This window comes from Alligator mississippiensis, chromosome 16 (genome assembly GCF_030867095.1).
Source record: "Alligator mississippiensis isolate rAllMis1 chromosome 16, rAllMis1, whole genome shotgun sequence".
NCBI classification, from domain to species: Eukaryota; Metazoa; Chordata; order Crocodylia; family Alligatoridae; genus Alligator; species Alligator mississippiensis.
Genome location: NC_081839.1, coordinates 1,309,245 through 1,329,260, shown reverse-complemented (window position 1 = coordinate 1,329,260; position 20,016 = coordinate 1,309,245). Strand labels below are relative to the sequence as shown.

The window sequence follows — 20,016 nt, the reverse complement described above, 5'->3', positions numbered from 1 at the left end:
GAGGTGGTGGGGTCTGCATCCCTGGAGGCTTCATAGATTTCATAGACGTTAGGGCTGGAAGGGACCCCGGAAGATCATCGAGTCCAGGCCCGTGCCCCAGGGCAGGAAGTCAGCTGGGGTCAAAGGATCCCAGCAAGGTAAGCATCCAAACATTTCTTACAAGAGTCCGGAGTAGGTGCTTGCACCACCTCTGGAAGGAGTCCGTTCCAGGCCTCGGGGGCTCGGACAGTAAAGAAGTTTCCCCATGTGTCCAGTCTGAAATGGTCACGGAGGAGTTTGTGCCCGCTGGACCTTGCCATCCCTTGAGGCGCTCCCGCAGATCCCGATGTGCACCCCTTATATCCTTGCGGGCAGCCACCAGGCCCCCCCTGAGCCTGCGCTTTTCCATGGCGCTCGGTCTCTCTTCCTAAGGCTTGTTCTCGCGCTCTCCTCCTCGGACTGCGCAGCCCAGACCCGGGTGCGGGGTGCTGGTAGCCGCGTCGCTCTCAGGACATGGAGACCCCTCCGATTCACAGCTTGCACGGAGGGAGCTGAAGACCATCTACAAAAATGCGGTTTATTTCCCACCGAGGGGGGCTTTCGGCCGTCTCTCTCGTACCGTCTGCACTTTTCGCGGAGCCGTGGCGGCAGACGCGGGCAGGTTGCTTGCCCTCTAGTGCAAGGCCCCGCGTCGCGGCCAGGTGCAGGTGCAGGTGCGGTCGCGTGCCGTGCCCGCCGGCGCGGTGCTGAAGCCGGGCCGGGCCGGGCCGGGGAGGGCGCGGGGGTGGCGCCGCCCCCTGCTCGCGGCCGGCGCGGAGCCTGCGCGCAGCCGGCGCGGGGCACGGGCGGCGGCGGCGGCGGCGGGCGGCCGTGAGCGCGCGATGCAGCGGCCCGAGCCCGAGCCCATGCCCGGCTACGGGCAGCTGCTGCGGCGCGGCTACCGCAGCCTGGCGGGCGCGGCGCGGGGCTGCGCGGACTGCGGCTGGGAGCTGTCGCGCCGGACCTGGGCCGACCACGCGCACCTGGCCTGGGGCGAGGCGCTGCTCTGCCTGCTCTGCGCCGCCGGCTGGACCCTGCTGCGCCACGCCGCCGCCCGCCGCCTCTTTCGGGTCAGTGCCCTGCCCTGCCCTGCCACAGCCCCGGGCCCCCACGCGCGACCCTCGCTTTCCCCCTCCCGCCACGCTTCTGGGGGCATCCCGCATCACGCGGATGCTGCGTGAGCCTCAGCTGCCATGAGCTGGCGGTCACGGCTCTCCCAGCCTTTCCGCGAGGGGGAAGGGGCTGCCCAGCCCTAGGTGGGCGCGAGCTTTCCTCGCTGTCTCTGCGGGATCTGGCCTTGCCGGGGAGCGAACGCCTCCCTGGCTTCCCGATATAGAAACCGGGCGCAGCCTGTGCCGTGGCTGCTTGTGTTCAAATCCGGTATTCGTCTCGTAATGTTCTCGCAGGGCCTGAAAGGCCCGTGTCTGTAAAATGAATTAATTCCACGTGTCCTGAGACCGCCACCTCGCTGCACGGTAATCGTAAATAATAGATCTCGGCGCTCGCGTCGTAGCTGCTGCGCGTCGGAAGAGGAAGGAGCTCGCTTACCGCAAGGACCTGCAGTCAGGGTTACCCTGCACCTTAATTTAGCGCTGGCTGTGCCTCCCCAGCCATGACATGAGGCACCTAAAAGAATACGCCTTTTCCTATCTCTTCTGAAGCTGCTGTTATCTTCGGTGCGAGTTCGAGGGGTATCGGGAGTGCAGGATCCATCTTCTCGTGTCCCTAGAGTGCACCAGTAACCACAGCCGTGTGCTGTGCCCTTGCTACGTGATAGCTCAGAAGGGAGATAAAGCGTGGGCATGAGGAGGGGAGGTGGGGACCGGCGTGGACTTTACCTGTTGCAGTGGGTCAGATTTTATCTCTGTGAGAGGTGGTTTTTCCGAATGATCTTTGCTCCAAGGATCACTTACTCAACCTTCTGCCCTTATGCCTAGAAACCTTGTGAGAGATCGCTATACGAAGGGATTGCTTCTGCGTGGGGGGGAGGTGAGCCCAGGTTGCTGAGCTGTGGTATCAGGCCATGACTTACCAGATAGGAAGGGATCCTGGGGTGAGTCCTTTTGGCTGTGCAAGGGTCTGGTCTGGGACACGGCTTCCCTTTCCGCTCCTTCTTGGGTGAAGGAAGGAATCTCCTCCTGTCCCCCAGCCCCAGTAACAACCCCTTGGCTGGTGAGCATTTCCGTGTGTCTCGACCTCTCTGACCCACCCACCCTGTGGCCTGGTGCAGCATCGTCTTGGCTGCCCTCGGAGATGAACAGGCCAAGCCCTAAGCAAGCATCTCCTTCGCTCCGGTCCTCTCATCTCAGGTGCCATGCTCCTCCGGATATAATTTCTGGCCTCTGCAGGTTTCTAGAAGCCTGCAGACTGTGGTAGATCCCCCCCTGTGGAGGGCAAAGCCCAAGGGAGCAGCTTATAGCCGGACCTGGAGAAATTAGACCGAGCAACCTCTGCAGCCCCGAGTAACCCGGTGGGAAGCTGGGGCCTTCTCTGAAATTGGGACAGGACCTGAGCCCCTTGCTTTGAAAGCACTGGCCTGTTGAGCTTTGCCTAGAGAGCCCCAGCTGCTGGGCAGCAATGGATTTCTTGTACATACTGCTGAAGGGCTAACGAACTAGAGACTCTCATTTAAAATCCAGGGAGCTGGGGCAGCAGAAGTGCGCACTGCAAACAGTCAGGAACTAGAGCATACCATGAAGGGTGGAGTAGGAAGAACCCTCCTGGGCTTGTTTTGTGAGGAAGCTAAGGACAGAAGCACTGGAGACAATGTGTGGAGCTGGGCAGAACCTGGGCCCGTTCTCCTGCCAGGGTGCATTAGCATCTACCCTGCACTCTTGATGGGTGCAGAGCTGAAAGCAGGGGAGACTTGCACCTTATGGACTAACCAAAGTAGATATAATATATATAGCACAAGCTTTCAGGAAGCTCACTTCATTGGATGTTGTGGAAGGACTCGCACAAAGCCGTGTACAAGATGGAGAGAGAAATTAGAATACAGGAGACCAGGGAAGGGGTGAGGAGAGGGCAGAGCTAGGAGAGGCAAACAACCATAGGAACAAAGGAGTCTCAAAAGCTAATCCAATTAATGGGACTGTGGAGTCTTATCCCTGTTTAAACCATATTACCGGAGTCCAGCCTGCGGATGAGTTGCTGTTCCGCAATTTCCCATTCAGATCGTTTTTTAAAAGTCTGCTAAGAGCAGCCACCCTCAGGCCAGCGGTGAGGTGTCCAGCGAGGTTGAAGGGTTCTGCCACGGGCCCGCGTGTCGGCATGGTGTTCATTCATTCTTTCACGTAGGGATCGCTCTGTCTGCCCGACGGAGACAGCAGAGGAGCACCGGAAGCAAGGGATGGTGGAGTTGCAAGTGAACAAACTTCAAATGTTATCATCCATATTATTCAGCCCAGTGATGCGGTCTGTATCCATGTTGGGGCACAGAAGGCAAGACCTGGAGAGACTGTTGCTTGAGAGATGCCGTGTGAGGGTGGGGAGAGGCTGCCTGTAAGCCAGGACAGGTTTGTCCCCTGTGACTACTTGGAGATGGCTCTCCTTTTTCAGCAGGGGTTGGAGGTCGTTAAAGCTGCGTCTAAGACTTTCAAGCCAAGGGCTCAGGTGACCACCAGCGGAAATCTGTTCTCCTTGTCCGGCGGTTGGTATTGGAGCAGTCAGAGCAGGGTCTGTGTCTGGTTTTGTTGATCTGAGTGGCTCGTTTTGGGGTTGTACCAGTATTGTAGATGTAGGAATCCCTGCTCCAGATTCTTAGGGTATGCGTCCCCGCCCCGTGAGATCAAAGCAGATAGGGTTGTAAAGTAGAGCTTAGCTGTAGACAGTGGATCTAGTGGTGTGGTTAGGATGAAAGCTGTGCCATGCAGATAGCTGTAGCGGTCCGATGGTTTCCAATGCAACGTGGTAGAAATGCGGCCGTTGCAGAGCTCCACTGTCATGTCTAAGAGATGACTTTGCTGAGTAGAGGATTCCAGAGCCAGTTTGGCAGAGGGACAGAAGTGATTAAAAGTCCTGATGACATTCGTCTAGTGATTCCTTCCCACGTGTCCCTGCAATGAAGATGCCACCAATGTACCTTGCCTAGATTATGGGAATGCAAGGGCAGCTGCAGAGGAGATGGTCTTCAAGGTCTGTCATAAATGTGAGGGCATACTTTGGGCCATGCGTGTGCCCGTGGCAGTGCCATTTGTTTGTAGGTATATGGAGCTCCCAAACCTGCAATAATTGTAGGCGAGGACAAAGCAGGAGAGTGTAATGGAAACAGAACCACCATATCTCAGATGAGATGTTAAAACCCAGGTCCCAGGCACTTGTGGCCATTAAAAGTCTTTCGGGATTTTTCCCAAGCACTGGGGGGGTTGACACCCAGGGCCTGGCCAGCCTCCAGCCTGAGTGCAAGTGTCCTGCCTTGCTTTGCCTTGCCTTGCCTTGCCTGCTCAGGGAAGTTTGTGCCACCTTCGCTGCTTGTTGCTGCCTGGCTCTGCCCTGACAAGTTCTCCTCTCCTTGTCCTGGAGGAAACTGGTTGTTCTCTAGGTGGGTTTAGGTTGTATTGTGACATCCTTTGCAGAGAAAGGTGCAGTGCAAGGAGAGCACGTGCTTTGGAAACCGGGTTTCACGTGGCTTGTACAACGTGGTGAGCAATCGTCCTGGCCTCCCCTGGGCCGAGAAGTGATGCAGCCCCTCTCGGCTGGGGAACGCCCTGCGCCGTTTCCAGCAGTCACGTCCGCCGTCCCATCTAGCACCTCATTTTGGTCTCGGGTGCCCAGTTCCCCTCACCCCTAAACGGTGGCTCTAGCAGCCAGTGCCATCTCCAGCGCTGCTGTGCGTCATGCCTGGTGCCTCCCCAGGGTGTGGTTCGGCATCTTTCTATCAGTGGTACCACCTCATTGATGTCCCCATGTCCACCCAGGGTTCAAAGCAAAACACTCCCCCGCCCTGTAAGCCCAGGGAAAGAGACACAACAATGGGCTCTTTCTTCTCCTGGGAATGAAGGCCTTCTTGTTGGTCTCGCGGTGGGGGCTGGCTTCCCTGTGCTATTATGTCAGCGGTCAGGCACGAGAAGCACTGGGCTGCTCAGGAGCTTAATCAGCCCCCACAGGACCCCATAGGCATGTGCTCATTGTCTCCGGAGACTCCTTGTCCTTCTGCTCATCTCCTATGGGGCAGATATTACTGCTAACCGAGGCCCTGAGGAGGAAACAGCTCTTAATGATTCACAGCAAATAATCCTTTTATCGCTGGTCACTGGCAAAGCATTTTCCAAACCTCAGTGCAGCTGCACAGTGCATGAGCCTCATCTTTCAGGTGGTGAAACCAGGGCCCAGAGAGGAGGCTCAGGGACTTGCTTCCTCCCCTGAGCTTGGTGGCAGGCAGGGGCTTAGAAAGTTGGGTGTCTCTGGGCCTGTGCCATGACCCATCCCTCTTAGAGAAGAAGCCACAGTAATGGCCCTTTGGGGTCAAACTCCAAGGAGTGAGATCCTTAGGTTTAAAGCAAGGTGCAATCTTGCTTCATTTTTCCTCCGTGCCTCTATGAATGCTGCAACAGATAAGTGTAGGAGACGTATGTGGGCATGAGCAGAGCCCACACCTGGCTTGGGATCAAGGGGCAGTGATAGGGCCCAGGTCTGGGTGCTAAGGGACCAGCAGCACCTGCCTCGTGGTGCAGCTTTGGGGTGGGGAGGACCATGCCCCGGCTTTGGAACGAGAGCCTGTTGCCCTGGCTGCTCGTCCTCAGGGTCTGCCCTTGGGAAAGTAAGTTTGATTGAGCGCTGCCAGTTCCCAGGGCCAGGGACGCCGTGTGCCAGCCCTTCCCTTTCATTCCTCTGGAGATCTCTCCGTGCCTGGGCGTGAGAGGTGGCACGGCTCAGACTTGGCTGGTGTTACACCGCTAGGCTTGGGGGTACAATTCCCCTGTCAAACAAGCCTCGATTCATGCTCCGTCCTGCAGAGGCCTGGAAGAGCGATTGTGTTCTGCTGCTTCCCCTCGCGGTAGATGGAAAGGGAGGGGGCCACGTTCCTTCTCGCCCGCACTGGAGGATATGTGACGGGAGAGAGCCGAGCTTCCTTTTCACCCTCCACGTTGCTGAGGCCTCGCGGGGTTTTTATGGAGTTTCCCTTTCTAGCTCCTGGGCACAGGCTCGGCATGCCATCAGATGACACGCTTGGTGCAGGACGCGCGATGGCGTCCCGAGAAGCAGCGATGGGAGGGAACGCCTGCGCTCAGTTCCCTTGAAAACCGGGGCACGTCTATAGGGCCTGTCCCAGTTTGGGGGCTGGTGGGAGAAGGGCCCGAGACGCAAGGCACGGGCCCTTTAAGTGCAGCCATATGACCACGTGACATCACTCGCCAGAGCCCGGGGGCTCTCCCAGGCCAGCCAGCGATGCATTGTTCCTGCTGCAGCACCCGTTACCCCTAGCAACACAGGCATCTCTCTGCCGTTGCCATGGGAACCGCAGTTGCCCAGGGGCGGAGAGTATGCCCCCCTCCCTGCCCCAGAACGAAGAGGAGGAAGAAGAGGCGCCCGCCTGGCGCAGGAACCTCCCCTGGGGGTGCTGGTGCCAGGTCCTGCTCCGTCATTCCCGGGCCGCGTGGCCTGCTGATCCCCACCCACGCAGGCAGCCCAGATCCCAGCCGGCGTCTGCGTGGTCCCTGCCCTGGCCTCCCCACGAACGGACGTGCTCTCCCTGCCCTCTCCATCTGCTCCGCGTCTCGCCCCGGTACCGGCCGCGGCTGTGGTTTTGCCGGGGGCTCCGTGAGCGCCCAGGGGTGCCCGGGGCTCTGGGAGGCGAAAGAGGCGGTCTGGGTTGCTCGGTTTTCAGCCACGGAGAAGGAGCTCGTGCAGTGATTCTCAGCCAGGCTGCCGTGGCCGTGATTCACAAGATACACCCAGAGATTTCAAATAGGAATCCGTCATGTTGAAACCACGCCAACCCGTTGCAAGCTTTCGGAGGTCTTTGCAAAAGAAAAACTGCTCTGTTATTTTTCCGTAGTCAGAAAGGCTGGTGTTTTCCGGGGATGCCCCTCGGCCTTGTATCTAAAAAGCTTGAGAACCACTGAGTTAGAGCCTTTACTGAGCATCTGCAATGGGTAAAGGAGGAATCACGGCCTCTCCCGCAGCTTGGCGATGCTCAGGAGGGTGGGCTTTTTCCACAGCTGAAGGAGACGGTTCCCTGGGGGCATCGCTGCAGTCCCTGTGGGGTGCCGGTCCTGGGTTTAGAGGTGCCTGTGAAGTCGGTCAGTCTGCATAGCGCCTGGCTCTAGCATCCAGCAGGCGTCAATCTATTTGTCTTCACCCGCCCCCCACCCCGAGCTATTGTCCCCATTTTACAGTGGGGGGGACTTGCACCCGAGAGTCTTAATGGTCAGACAGCAGAACGGAGCCAGGCCTTGGGGCTGGGCCTCTTGAAACCAGCTCCCCAAACTACGCAGCAGCACAAGGAAGGACCAGTGTGGACGTGGGGCTGAGAAAAGGCCCGTCCAGGTGCCTCTCAGCTCTGCCCCGAGGTCTCTACTCTGGCTCTGCAACCTGCCGAGCTGCCTCCTAATGGGGCTGATTCGAGCTGCTTTCCGTGTTCTGTTTTATGGAGTCACAAATAATTCATGCCTGCAGCCTGGGACTCTGCCCGTGCATTATTTATCCTCCCTTGCTGCTGCCGACTGCGTCTCCCGCTGGAGCGAGCCGCAGCCACGCTGCCTGGTTCGTGCTTTGCATGAGGGTGGCTGCGCTGCAAAGGCTGCGGGTGGGGGCGGCCTCTCCTCCCCGGGGGAAGGCACGGGCTGAACCCGGATCTTCGCCACCTCCGTGCATTTGGCAGCTTCTGACGGGGGTGTTTTGTAGAGCTGGTGCTTCTGGCCGCACCCGGCTCAGATGATAGGAGATCTGGGGGGAGAGGGCAGCCCTTGGAGGGGAACGAGCACCCTGCTTGCAGCCCTGAACAGCTGGGGTCTTAATATAGCCTTGGAGCATCAAGGCGTCAACGGGAGCCAACCGGCTGGCTGCGAACTGCTGAGCTGGGAGGGGGTCTGGTTACTTTGCAGGCATTTTGTTTTCATCTTGAGCTTATCTGGTGCTTCTCTGTGGTGCTCCCAGTGCCTGGTCTGATGTCAGGCCACGCTGAGGCCCTCTGGAGCCGGGACCTTGAGCCAGGCTCCCGTGAGCGAATCCCCGGGACACCCTGCTCTTGCTGCTCCCCGCGGGCCTGACTCCGAGCGCTATCCCGGGATCCCTGTCTGGCCACGGTCCCCATCCCACGCAGTTGGCTCGTGCCAGACCAAGGGACCGAGACCTCTGGCTGCATTAGTCAGTGCTCCAGGCCCTTCTGTGCCCCGGGCCCCTGTGAAATGCCAGCCTTGTTACCCATGGCTCAGGACTTTGCAAGGCCTGAGGGCTTGTTGGATGGAAAAGGCTCCTTTCTGGAGCAGGGTGCAGTGCAGAGGCCTGTCTGCAAGGTGCCTGGACCACAGTCCAGCTTGCCTCTCCCAGCACAGGCAGCACTGTGCTTTTCCTTGCTTGTAATTGCCTCCACCCCTGAGAGAACAAGCCTGGGAGGGGAGGGGGGACTGGAGTGACGCCAGCTCGCCCCGGGGTGCAGGGGGTGCTGGCCTCACCTGCTCTCACTTTCTCCCCTTCCCAAGTGACAGCAGCTGAGGCCAAGGTGATCAGAAGCCAGAGCTGGTCTTGCTCCCTGCTCCTCCTGCCCTGCTAGGACCCCCTTCCTCCCTCGCCCTTTTCAAGCTGGTTTGTGGCCACTGGCTGCTAGCACTCAACTGGTATCGGGGCTGTTAGCCCAGGTGCTTGAGTAGCCCGGCTGGGGCTGGGACTGGGTGGGGAGCTGCTCTGCCTGCCCCATGGCCAGCTCCTCCCATGCAACGAAAGGTGGGGTGACAAGGACCCCCGCGCCCCCCCGCTGTGCCTCACCTCTGCCCTCTCCACGCAGCCATTCGGGAAATGGTGTAACCTGCGGCCGAAGGATGCTGCCAAGATGCCAGAGAGTGCCTGGAAGCTGCTCTTCTACACGCTGTCCTGGTCCTACGGCACCTACCTGCTCTTCTTTACCAACTACCCCTTCTTCTACGACCCACCCTCCGTCTTCTACGGTACAGTGAGCACCACTGGCACAAAGGCCAGAGCAGAGCAGGGTGCCCGAGGGGCGCAGTTGAGGGGGATGTCCCTCCCTTGCCATCCTTGTGATGTCCAAGGCACAAGTGTGTGTAACGGGGCATCTCCTAGCTGAGATGGTGTTCGCTGGTGGCTAGGACAGGCAGTCCTGAGTCTAATACTGGGGGAGCAGGGCCTAGCAGTTAGAGCAGGTGGGGTCTGGAAGCCAGGGTTGTACCCCCAGCTCAGGAGTGGGGTTTGTAGTGACGAGACGGGAACCTTCTGTTCTGGCCTGTGCACGGTTACGCACGCGGTTGTGTCTGGACTTGGTGTGAGCTCAGGCACAGGTCTTGTGCACCTGTGAGCTAGCCCTGCAGGCCTGATCCTGGCTGGGGCTGCTGCCGGCGGCTTGGGGACAGTGGTGTCTGCAGCAGGGCTCCCACGGCCTAGCAGAAGGTGTTGCTGTGGGTGGCCAGGGGCTTATCCATGGTCTTTGTGCTGCTCCTAGACTGGAAGAGTGGTATGGACGTGCCCACAGACATCGCCATCGCCTACCTGCTGCAGGGCAGCTTCTACGGGCACTCCATCTATGCCACCATCTACATGGACGCCTGGCGCAAGGACTCGGTGGTCATGCTCCTCCACCACGTGGTGACGCTGACCCTCATCGCCTTCTCCTATGCCTTCAGGTGAGTCCCACCAGGCCCTGACCAGCTGCCTTGATGGGGCATGAACATTTACAGTCCCAGTCTCCAGGGTCCTGGTCCTGTGTCCTGCTATGGGCTCCATCAAGGGAACCGACCAAACGGCCCTTGGGGCTGTGCCGATGCTCCCCTGCCCAGGGCTGAGACTTCCCCATGCTAGCACGCTGCCCTGGGGATCCCCCACCTCCCTCCCGCAGCACCACAACCAGCCTGGTCCTGCCTCTGTTCCCTCCCCAGCCCCAGGCGACCAGTTCACAGATCCCCTCCCTCTGCAGGTACCACAACGTGGGCATCCTTGTCCTCTTCCTGCACGACATCAACGATGTGCAGCTGGAGTTCACCAAGCTCAACGTCTACTTCAAGCACCGGGGTGGGGTCTATCACCGGCTCAACGACATCATCTCTGACATTGGCTGCCTCACCTTCAGTGTCAGCTGGTTAGTGGCCCCTGCCCAGGGGGTCTGCCTGGGGTCGATGCTCACCATGAGCCCCCTCCTGATGCCTGCCCACGTGCTGGGCTTGGGATTAGGATCCTGCCTTTGCCACGTCACAGTCTGCTGCTGTGGAAATGCAGTGTCACACGCAGTTGGAGGGAGAAAGGGCTGTCTTCCAGCCCCCAGAACCTGGCCTTGACAACTCAAAGGATCTGGGCACAGAGGAAAGGAGACAGGGTCATATCCTGCTCTGGATGTCTGTGCCATGATCCATCCTGGCCAGGGCAGAGCAGTGGGAATGGGGTGCAAGAACAGGGGCCCCTGTGCTGGAGAGCAAGGGCCTGCCCCAGGGTGATGGGCTGCAGTTCAGGTCCTCCTCACTTGCCTCCTGGTCCCCTCCATCCCAATCCCTGAGAACGAGGCTGGGGTAGGAGACCTTTTCGCCAGGGCTCAGGGCTGGGAGATGGCCATGCTACCTTACAAGCATGTTGCAGCAGCCAGGCTCACACTGCAGACCTCCCCCGCCGTCCTGGCTGCTCCTTTCTCTGTCCCCTGCACCCTCTGCTTGGAGCAAGGGGCAACATCCTTTTAGCAGGGACTCTGCTGGGACTTGGTGTGGGCTTGAATCAGGCTCTCCATGCACAGCCCAGTGCCGGGAGCACAGCCGCAGGGGAGGCTTGCCTGGGACCACCCGAAAGGGGCAGGGGGAAGCTGTGCTGATTCCAGCTGCTGCCCCTGGTGCTCCCCTCCACCCTCACATCCCCCCTCGGCTCCCTTCTGTCCCGGCAGGTTCTGGTTCCGCCTGTACTGGTTCCCCCTCAAAGTGCTGTATGCCACCTGCCACTCCAGCCTCCAGTCCATCCCCCACATCCCCTTCTACTTCTTCTTCAACGCCCTGCTCTTCACCCTCACCCTGATGAACATCTACTGGTTTCTGGTGAGTTCAGCACTGTCTGCCGGGAGCCTGACCTGGCCCCTCCTGCTGCTGCCCCCGGTCTGCCCTGATAAACAGCGAGGCTGAGCAGTGGGAGGTGTGGGAGGAGAGGAAGCACAAAGCAACAGCATCTGCACAGCAGAGCCAGCTCCCTGCTGGGACTCGGGCTCGCTCCCCGTGGGTGGTATCTGCGGGGAAGGGTGGGCGATAACACAGCAATCCTGAAGCCGTATCCTGGGGAGCCAGGTCTGGCTGGGACCAGCCGAATGTTGATTGGGACATGAGTCTGTGGCCTCCCGTGGGCAGGCGACCCTGGGGACGCGGGGAAGTGCGTCCTGCCAGGCAGGGTGTGAGCAGCCATATCCACAAGACCCCCGCAAGCAGGAGGAGGAGAGCTGGGGCTTGTTGCCTGCTTGCTGGCCTATTTCATTCTGGGGGAGGGTCCCACACTTCAAGGCCGGGGCTGACTGAGGGTGAGGGGCTCTGCTAGGGCTGGAGCTACGGCTAGACAACAGCCCGAGGGTCTTGGTTCCCCAGTGCAGCTGCAGCTCTCCTAGCCCGGTGCCCTCTGGACCCGGCTCCCGGGGTCCATCCCGTCCGCCACGCTCTGGGGGGGGCCCAGGCAGCCTCCTGTGCACCTCGAAGGCACGTGTGTCAGGCTAGGCACGCTCCTGAGGAGGCAGCACGGCCCCAGGGTGGTGGGGAGCCTGGCAGGAGAGAGAAGCAGGGCCCCATAAGTTCAGCGGATTCCCATGGGCAAGCAGAGCCGGAGCGCAGGCAGTTACTCCTGGCCTCTGTCTCCCCAGTACATCGTCCTGTTCGTGGTCAAGGTGCTGACAGGGCAGATGCAGGAGGTGAACGACATGCGGGAGTACGACGTGGACGACGGCAGGAAGGCGCTGGCACCCCGGAAGAAGGAGGGCAACTTCCAGCTCCCCAGCGCCTTGAAAGAAGGGTGAGTGAGGCAGGGGGCAGCCCCAGCGCAGCAGGCCAGGGGCTGGGGAAAGGAACCGGTCACTGTGGTACTGTGCTACTGGTCTCCCAGCCTGGCTGGATGCTGGGAGTTATGAGCAGTGCCCCAAGCAACCCCGCTGCCTGTGACCAGCACGTCAGACGGGGGCTGGGCCTGCCGGAGCAGGGGAACACGGGGTGGTCTGAGGGGCAGGGCCTCACATCTGCCTGGTCTCACCCCTAGGATGCACCTGAAGAACGGACTGGTGAAGGACAAGCGGTTATAAGGGAACTGCAGCCTGGCTGGCTCTGGGACTGACCCGGGACCCTTCGCTAAGCCCAGCCAACCGGAGCCGCCCGGAGCACCTGCCCCAACCCCCTGCCCCTGCCTGGAGCCGGGGACGAGCTGGCAGCTGCTGGGAACAGTCCGCTCCTCCCGGGCTCGCCCTTGCCCAGGCTTCAATCAATGCTGTGGCCGGCTCCGCTGTGCGGCCTGCCAGCACGGGAAGGGTCGGGGAACGTGATGTTGGTTCCCCAACAGGGTCCAGGTAGGATTTGGAGCTGGCTTTAGGTCCCCTGTGCCTCCCTGTCCGCTTCCATCCTCCAGACCTTGCCCGTGGCACCCAGGGTGGGGAAGGGGGTTTGACTGACTCCCTGGAGCCATTGTGGGGGCCAGAAGTGGGTCGGAGATGTCCCCACGAGGCGGCCCAAAGCCAGCTCTGCTTCAGCTTGCAAGTGGGGAAGAAGGTGTGCTAGGGAGAGGCGCCATGCTGCTGTGAGCCCTGCTCTCCGGCAGGGGTCAGGGCAAGGCAGCGAGCTGCTGGGAGCGCGTCGGGGCTACAGCACAGAGCGGATGCGGCCCCAGGCCTGTGAACCCGCAGTTTCCTTCCCCCTCCCTCTGGGTGCTGTGCTCTGGCCGCCTGCCTCCTGTGGCCTCGGCCAGACCTGCCTGCAGGCTCTCGGGCGCTGCTCCTGCCAGCCCGAAGTCCTCTGCCCTGAAGCTTTCTCTGACTGGGACCAAGGACACGCTTTTGCCACCTCTCACCCAGCCGCTGGCCATGTCCCTGCTCCCTCCAGGGCTGGGCTCATCCTACTGCACTGCTGCCGTGTGCTCCCGTCCAAGGGAGCGGGTGGGATTGCTGCCAGCCCTGCAGGGGTTGGGCCCCAGAGCAGGGGCGGGGAGGTGGCAATTGCTTTCTCCTTCCGTTTGGTCCCTCACTTAGATGCTAACCCCAGATAACTGCAGCCTGAGCCACCAGGAGAGCCTCCTGGAAGTGAAAACACAACTGAGGTTGATAGAAACCTGTCTCCCTAATCCCACCGGGCCTGTCATCTGCTGCTTCGCTGGGTCAGAGTTGGGGAGGGAGGGGGTCCGGTCAGAAGGTGCCTCGGTTGCCTGGCTTTGACTTGGATGTTTTAGAGAGATGAGAGGAGAGTGGGGATGAACTGCCAGTGCTCCAGGGCCGGATCCTGCCCTCTGGGCACAGCAGGTCAGGAGGGACTGCTCTGGTGTCCGCTTGGTGTGAGCGAGGGGCCGCGCTAGCTCCGTCCGCCTGGGGTTGTAAGTGGGAACTGGAAGCAGGGCTGCGTTCTCTTGTGTGTTAGCCCCGCTGGGGTGGGGGGTCAGTAAGCAGAGGTGCCCTTGCAAGAGCCCTTCTCCCAATGCACTCAGGGCAGAGAGAAGCTGCATCCAGGGCTGCTAGAGCGGGCACGTGTCGGGGTGCAGGGGCTGGTGCAGGAGGAGGGGTCTCTTGTGGTCCCTGGCATGTTGCTACCAGGTAGGGAGTGGATGTGGGGAGGTCGGGGAACGCTGGAAATTTGCAGCCCATCAGAGCAGAGGGAAGCGCCAGACACAGCTGGCGGCAGATGTTGATCTCCATTGCAGGGACCCTGAGGCTCCAAGCTGCCCACAGACAACACCTTTGCTTTAGGAGCAAGAAAGAAGCGCCTTGCTCCTGTCTGCCAGGGCAGCTTGGATGCCAGGCCCCCCTGGACTGATCCCCTGGGGAGATGCAGGGCAGCATCGGTAGGAGTGGAAGTGTTGCAGGGTCGGTTCTATCCAGCCTGTTCTGTCTGTCCCTGCCCGTGGCTGAGCCCACACGCCCTGGTGCTGCCCCGTTGTGCCCGGCAGCCATCCCCAGTACTCGTCCTCACAGCCTTGCTGGTGGGGGGTGCAGAGTCCCTGGCCCTGCACCCTCTCCGCAGCCTTGGCCTGAGCCACACTCAGCTCTCCAGGCCAGCGAGCAGCCAAGAGCCATGTGCACTCGCTGGGCTAGAGACCTAGCAAGGGGGCCTGGGGAGGCAGGACAGCTCTGGAGCCCACCAGCGATGCCTGCGTTTCCAGGAATGGACGTCGGGGCTGCAGGCGCCTCTGTCCCAGCATCACTGCGTCCACATGGGGCATCTGGACTGAGCTCCATCCTAGTCCGCTGCAGGCCTGGGGCTGCACAGGGTGAAGCCACCTGGGGCTCTCCGAACCCAAAGGGTTAAGGGCCGTGGGTAATTGCTTGCACTCCTCCACCCAATCCTGGGAGCCCTCTGCTAATTGAGCCCTAAACAGATCAAAGGCTCCAATCACTCGGACACCACCCCTCCTGCTGCCTGGTGTGCAGAGCTCCTCTCCAGCTGCTGGGCTCTTTGTCTGCTGGAAGATGAGGCTGGTCTCTTGGAGAGCTGTTTTTGCAGCTGGCCTCTTCTGGGCTCTGGTCAGCGGGACCCTAGGGATGGATTTAAGCACACGAGAAAGTTTGCTTTTGAAATCCCTGGGCCTGAGCGCCAAGCCCAGTCCCAGGTCGCCCGCTCCTGTGCCCTCCGTGCTCTGGCGGATCTTCCAGAAGAGAGAGATCCCTTCCCCTTGGAGCCCAGGCCGGGAGGATGCCTGCCGGGTGGAGGAGTTCAACGTCCCCGGGAACATCATACGCGTCTTCAGTGACCAAGGTACAGAGACTCCCGCGTTCTGGGGTTTTTGGTGACTGCCCGTAAGGCCCAGTCCCTGGGAGACAGGTGTCTGGGCATCCGTTTCAGCTTAGGCACCATCTGTAGTCTAGGTCCTGGTCACTGGTCCAGAGAGGCAGCGCGGTTTGGACTGGGAGTTGAGACCCATATGATCTGTTCCTGCTCTGGAGCCCCCAGGCAGGCCAGTCCCTGCTCTGCTCCAGCTTCCCTGGCTCTGCAGTGAGACCTGCCCTCTCCAGGTGCTCCGAGTTTGCCCTGAGAGTGGCTTGCTGCTGTAACCTGAGCCATGCCCGCTGCTCCTGGAGTCCTGGGAGGTCACAGGACACCTTCTCCTGCGGCTGGTGCCAACATTGCAAGTAGAGTACACGGAGGGGGCAGCGAGTGTCAGGCTCTGCGCTGCCAGTCGGAGCAAAGCTGCTTCCGTAGGCAAAGGCCTGAGTCCCACGTCCCATCTGTCTCGAGCACTGCGGAGTTGTGGTTCATTAGTGCCTGGCACACAACTGCTCCATCTGCAAACACTGCAGGTGCGGCAGCCTGGGCCTCCTCCCCAGAGCAGGCCTGGTCCAGTGCCGGGGCAGCGTGCCCAGGGCCAGCTCTGAGGCGGAGCAGGTGCTCTGCACCCAGGCACGTCTCCTGTTGCGTGCAGTGGTAGCATGTGCTTGCTCGGGAGCATGGGGGCGGGCACGGTGCTAGCACCAGGTGTGCGTGCCCGGGCTCCTCGGGGTTGCGCCCCTGCCACCGCCGCCGCGTCTCCTGCTAGCATCGCTCCAGCGTGTGCCGTGACCCGCGCCCGCCCGCCTGTCTGCCAGGTGGCCACAGCTCTAGGCAGGCAGTACCAATGCCCCTCTCCTGTCCTCCTTCCCCCTCAGGCCACTTCCTTCACAGTGGGGGGCCGCGGACCCTGCTGTGCCTGGAGAAGCATCTGTACTTCAACCTCTCCGTGCTGGAGGATGGGGAACAGCTCACGATGGCGCAGCTCCAGCTCCAGTTCGGCCACAACTCGTACCGGGCCCCCGGTCCCGGGCAGGTGTTCGAGCTGAGGCTGTACCATGCCCCGCCGCCCTCCTTGCGGGAGCTGCCTTCCCCGGCGGCCAGCTGCAGGCTCCTGCTGGCACAGTCCTTCGCGCAGCTGCACAAGTCACTCCTCTTCAACCTGACCCAGGTGGGCAGGGACTGGAGAACCCCGAGCAGGAACCTGGGCTTGGTCCTGGAGATCTCCGTGAGCAGCGGGGCTAGGTCCTCGGCCTTGCTGGGCAGGCCCCCGGGGAACTTCTGTGCCGGCGCCGACTCCTTCCTCGACGCCTCCCTGCTGGTCGTGTCCCTCCAGCCGGGGCAGTGCAAGGCCTCCAGGAAGAAGAGGAGCTCCTACTACGCCCCCGTGATGCCGAGCAGCCTCTGCAAGCCCCGGCGGCTTTACATCAGCTTCAGCGACGTGGGCTGGGAGAACTGGATCATCGCGCCGCAGGGCTACATGGCCAACTACTGCCTGGGGGAGTGCCCCTTCCCCCTGACCACCGAGCTGAACAGCACCAACCACGCCATCCTGCAAACCATGGTGCACTCGCTGGACCCCGAGGGCACCCCCCAGCCCTGCTGCGTCCCCGTCCGCCTCTCCCCCATCTCCGTCCTCTTCTACGACAACCACGACAACGTGGTGCTGCGGCACTATGAAGACATGGTGGTGGACGAGTGCGGCTGCAGATAAGGACGGGTGATGGACGGCTCGGGGCGGGGGTTGTGATGGAGCCGGATCTCCTGGCAGCAGACTGGGGTCTCCCCTTGATGCAGCTTGTGTCGAGAGCTCCCCCCTCCCCTTTCCCGATACCTGGGTGCAAGATGCATCCTCACAGGGGAGATCTCAACCGCTGGCACCAAGGTGCACAAGCTGGCATGAATGGCGCAGGGTTTTCCCCCAGATGCCGACCCGCGGGGTGAACTCTGCTGCCTCCCAGTATAAAGAACTGCACAGGCTGATGTTTGAGTGGGAGCTCATTTTGCTGCTCGTGCTTGACGGCAGATACCACCCTGTCGCCTCCTGTGCTAGTCGGAGGTCCAGGCAGCATGGGTGAGCGTGGGAAGGGGAGGACTGTTCTGGGGCTGTGAGGACAGGATTTTGCAGCAAGGTTGGTGCTATAAAGAATACTGCCCCAAGCTCCTTGCTGGTAGAAACCAGTCTTTGGCAATGCTGCAGCGAGCCTGTATGGACTTTGGTGACCTGGCTAATGTCGGGCCTCAGTTACCCACACCCCTTTCCTTTCTGCTGAATGAGCTGTAGTCTACCCCCTGGCTTCAAGTGTTACTAGTGCCCTGCCTTCAGCCTAGGCTGGCTGGCCGGCCCTGGAGCGGACAGCAAAGAAGAGCAATAGGCTGCACACAGACTAGTCCTTCCTCTGGCGTGTTTTCCTCTTGCTCTTTTGCTGTTAAAACTCCCAGTGCGTGCCCTCCCGAGCACTCTGCTGCCGCCTGTTCCCAGCCCCTGCGCGCTGCATGAGCAATACCCTTGTTTCGGGAGGGAGGGGGGTGGGAACGGGTTATGCACAGTCTGTTCCCAGTGGGGAGCAGAGAATCTGGTTCATACAGAAACTAATTTAATGCCATCTGGGTGGCTCGATTCCCCACTGACACACCAAGGACTCAGCGAGGTGCAGGAGCAGGACTTAGCCAACTTGCAGTTGTGCGGACTAGTCTTGGCTGGCGCTAGAGCCTCGTCTTTCACATGCGGCGTTAAAGCAACAGGGACGTGTGATCTGGTCCCAGTGTCCGGGGGGCTGGCAGGCCACGGTTGTGTTCAAGGCACTGGGAGCAGTGACTAACTGCTGTGAACTACGTAGCACAGCGCGTGTGGGTAGCTGCAAAATCCCCACCGGCCTGTGCTGAGCCTGAATCCAGCCCAGTGGAGGCTGCTGAAGTCCCTCAACGGGTCTCTGGGCTCTTCTATTAGAAGAGTTTCAAGCCAGCATTGCTCTCTACATTAACAGCATTGTGTTGCCACCACCTTCCTACTTTAATTCACAGCAAACGTGCTGGATGCTAAGTGAAGTCTTTCTTGTAATCTGCTTGAAGCCTGGGCAAAGCTACCAAGTCATCCCCGTCTTTAGTCAGGCCGGAGGGTCTGCATGCATTATGCAAGCGGACGTGCTTTCCATCAGGAACCCAGCGCAGCTCCTGTGGCTTCAGGGGAGCAGCCAGCAGAACAACTCCCCCATGCACTGAATCATCTCTCTGACTTCATCTGATCACAACCTGCTTCTCCACCCTTGGTCTGTTGCAAGCAGCAGAATCATACCGGAGCCGCTGCTGCTGCTCCCGAGGTCACAGGACGGTACGGAGACACCCGCGCGTGGAGGGTGCCCGGCGGGGGCTCTGGTTGGAGCAGGGCGGTTGCATTGGCTGCAGTCTCTCTCTGGTGGGGGGGAGAGAAGGAACAAGGGATCTGAATTAAACTTGAAACTTTTTTCTTTTAAATGCAAGTCAGACAAACTAGTGCAGGCTGTTTTTGTACTTATTGCGTCTTAATGTTTGGACTTTCGAGTATTAACAGGATGGGTCTTTTTCCCTGTGGGGGAGCTAAAGGTTTAACCACTTTTCTTCTAAGTTATTTTAATTAGTTTTCAGGGATGATGACCTTTCCCTACCCTGATCAATGAACTTGTGTTGTGCTCACTGATAACATGCCTAAGTTTAGTTGGTTGAACAGGAACCCAGCGCAGTAATGGGAAGTCACCGCTGTCCCACCCAGGCGCCGTGCTTGTGCCCTACTGTTTTCAAGTGTCCTAATTCAGAAATTTAATTGAAACACTGGTGAAGGTGGAGTTTGGCCCTGCCTCTCGAAGCTTAGAGGACAGAGGAGTCCAATTTACTGTGATAGTTCAGCAGGAGCTCAGTTACTAAAGCCTATGAAAGCATGGAGGGCGTGTCTATTAATTGCTGTAATGACATGACTTAAGTCAGGCTGGGCCCCCTCCCCAGAGCTTTTTAACACACGTCTCTGAAGGCAAGTGATTACAGTTTATCATCTAAAATAATAAAAAAAAAGAGCATCTGCCTCTCTCACAGATTGTTTCTGTGCCAAGGAAGGGGCTTAAAACTTAGTATATTTAGGACACATCTGGGCATGCAGGAGGCTTTTCACCTGGACCCCACCTGTGCTTGCCAAGCAAATGACTTGGAGAAGGCAGCGGAGTCAAAAGTGAGGATTCGTACCAGTCTGGTCTTGAGAGCCAGAGCAGACAGGGATGAAACAAATCCTTTCTGCCGAGCAGTAGCTGTGAAATCACGTTAACCCACTAATGCAACATAGCTGAGGCTGGCTGCTGACCGCAGGGCAGAACGAGCGCCAGACGGCTGGCTGCTCTACCAGGTGCATCTGGGGGCGACGAGACCAGGCCTAGATGTCGCTACTATAAAGCCTGTTTGAAGGGCTTCCTTAGCGAATATAACAGTTTACCAACAGAGCAAATAAGAGCTCTGAGGATGTGTAGATGCCCACATAGGCATGTCAAATCGGGCACTATCTTACCCCCACTTCCAGCAGAGGGCATGAGGAAGTCTTCTTCCAGCTTGCATGTCACTTCTCGTGGTTTTTTTTTACAAGCCTCTTCCAACCCACATCCCTGCTGTGCAACATCCACGCATGGGCACAGGCCGTGCCTCGCCGGGCTCCTGACCGTTCCCATCGATGCTCGTTCTCAAGGCATGTGCAGGACTGGACAAGCCCAGAGGAGGGGACCTGGGTAGGGCATTTACCTTTAACAGACTTTTCACGGTTCATTTGCTTACTCACATATGCTCTGTACACCCCACTTTTGTACTAGGTTGTGTTAAAAATGTAATAAAACATGAGAAGTTTATACAAGCGGAAACTGAGCCAAACTTCAATGAAGGTTTTCGAAAAGGGCCGAAGCGAGGATGGAAA

The 20,016-nt window shown here is 59.6% G+C and overlaps 2 protein-coding genes across 3 annotated transcripts; both read left to right on the top strand.

The window, feature by feature from the left end:
* Window positions 1-837: 837 nt before the first annotated feature.
* On the top strand, window positions 838-12,479 carry CERS1 (ceramide synthase 1). The gene is made up of 7 exons (XM_006271043.4): window positions 838-1,088; window positions 8,963-9,122; window positions 9,632-9,812; window positions 10,103-10,264; window positions 11,051-11,198; window positions 12,002-12,150; window positions 12,391-12,479. Exons 1-7 carry the CDS (start codon window positions 861-863, stop codon window positions 12,431-12,433), a joined length of 1,071 nt encoding a protein of 356 aa, XP_006271105.3. The 5' UTR covers window positions 838-860; the 3' UTR covers window positions 12,434-12,479.
* A 133-nt stretch (window positions 12,480-12,612) lies between these two features.
* GDF1 (growth differentiation factor 1) lies at window positions 12,613-19,963 on the top strand. 2 transcript variants are annotated; one of them, XM_019483966.2, is made up of 2 exons: window positions 12,613-12,694; window positions 15,971-19,963. In XM_019483966.2, the coding sequence occupies exons 1-2, from the start codon at window positions 12,613-12,615 to the stop codon at window positions 16,804-16,806; spliced, it is 918 nt and encodes a 305-aa protein (XP_019339511.1). In that variant the 3' UTR covers window positions 16,807-19,963. The 2 variants fall into 2 exon arrangements, with proteins under 2 accessions (XP_019339511.1, XP_006271077.2); XM_006271015.4 differs by lacking the exon at window positions 12,613-12,694 and adding an exon at window positions 14,791-15,083.
* The last annotated feature ends 53 nt before the right edge of the window (window positions 19,964-20,016 follow it).

Bases quoted from the DNA above. Each gene is read 5' to 3' on its own strand.
- CERS1 (XM_006271043.4), top strand. From the start codon at position 861: ATGCAGCGGCCCGAGCCCGAGCCCATGCCCGGCTACGGGCAGCTGCTG. The intron at 9,123-9,631 runs GTACAGTGAGCA...TGCTGCTCCTAG, and splicing joins CCCACCCTCCGTCTTCTACG to ACTGGAAGAGTGGTATGGAC. The intron at 9,813-10,102 runs GTGAGTCCCACC...CTCCCTCTGCAG, and splicing joins GCCTTCTCCTATGCCTTCAG to GTACCACAACGTGGGCATCC.
- GDF1 (XM_006271015.4), top strand. From the start codon at position 14,798: ATGAGGCTGGTCTCTTGGAGAGCTGTTTTTGCAGCTGGCCTCTTCTGG. The intron at 15,084-15,970 runs GTACAGAGACTC...CTTCCCCCTCAG, and splicing joins ACGCGTCTTCAGTGACCAAG to GCCACTTCCTTCACAGTGGG.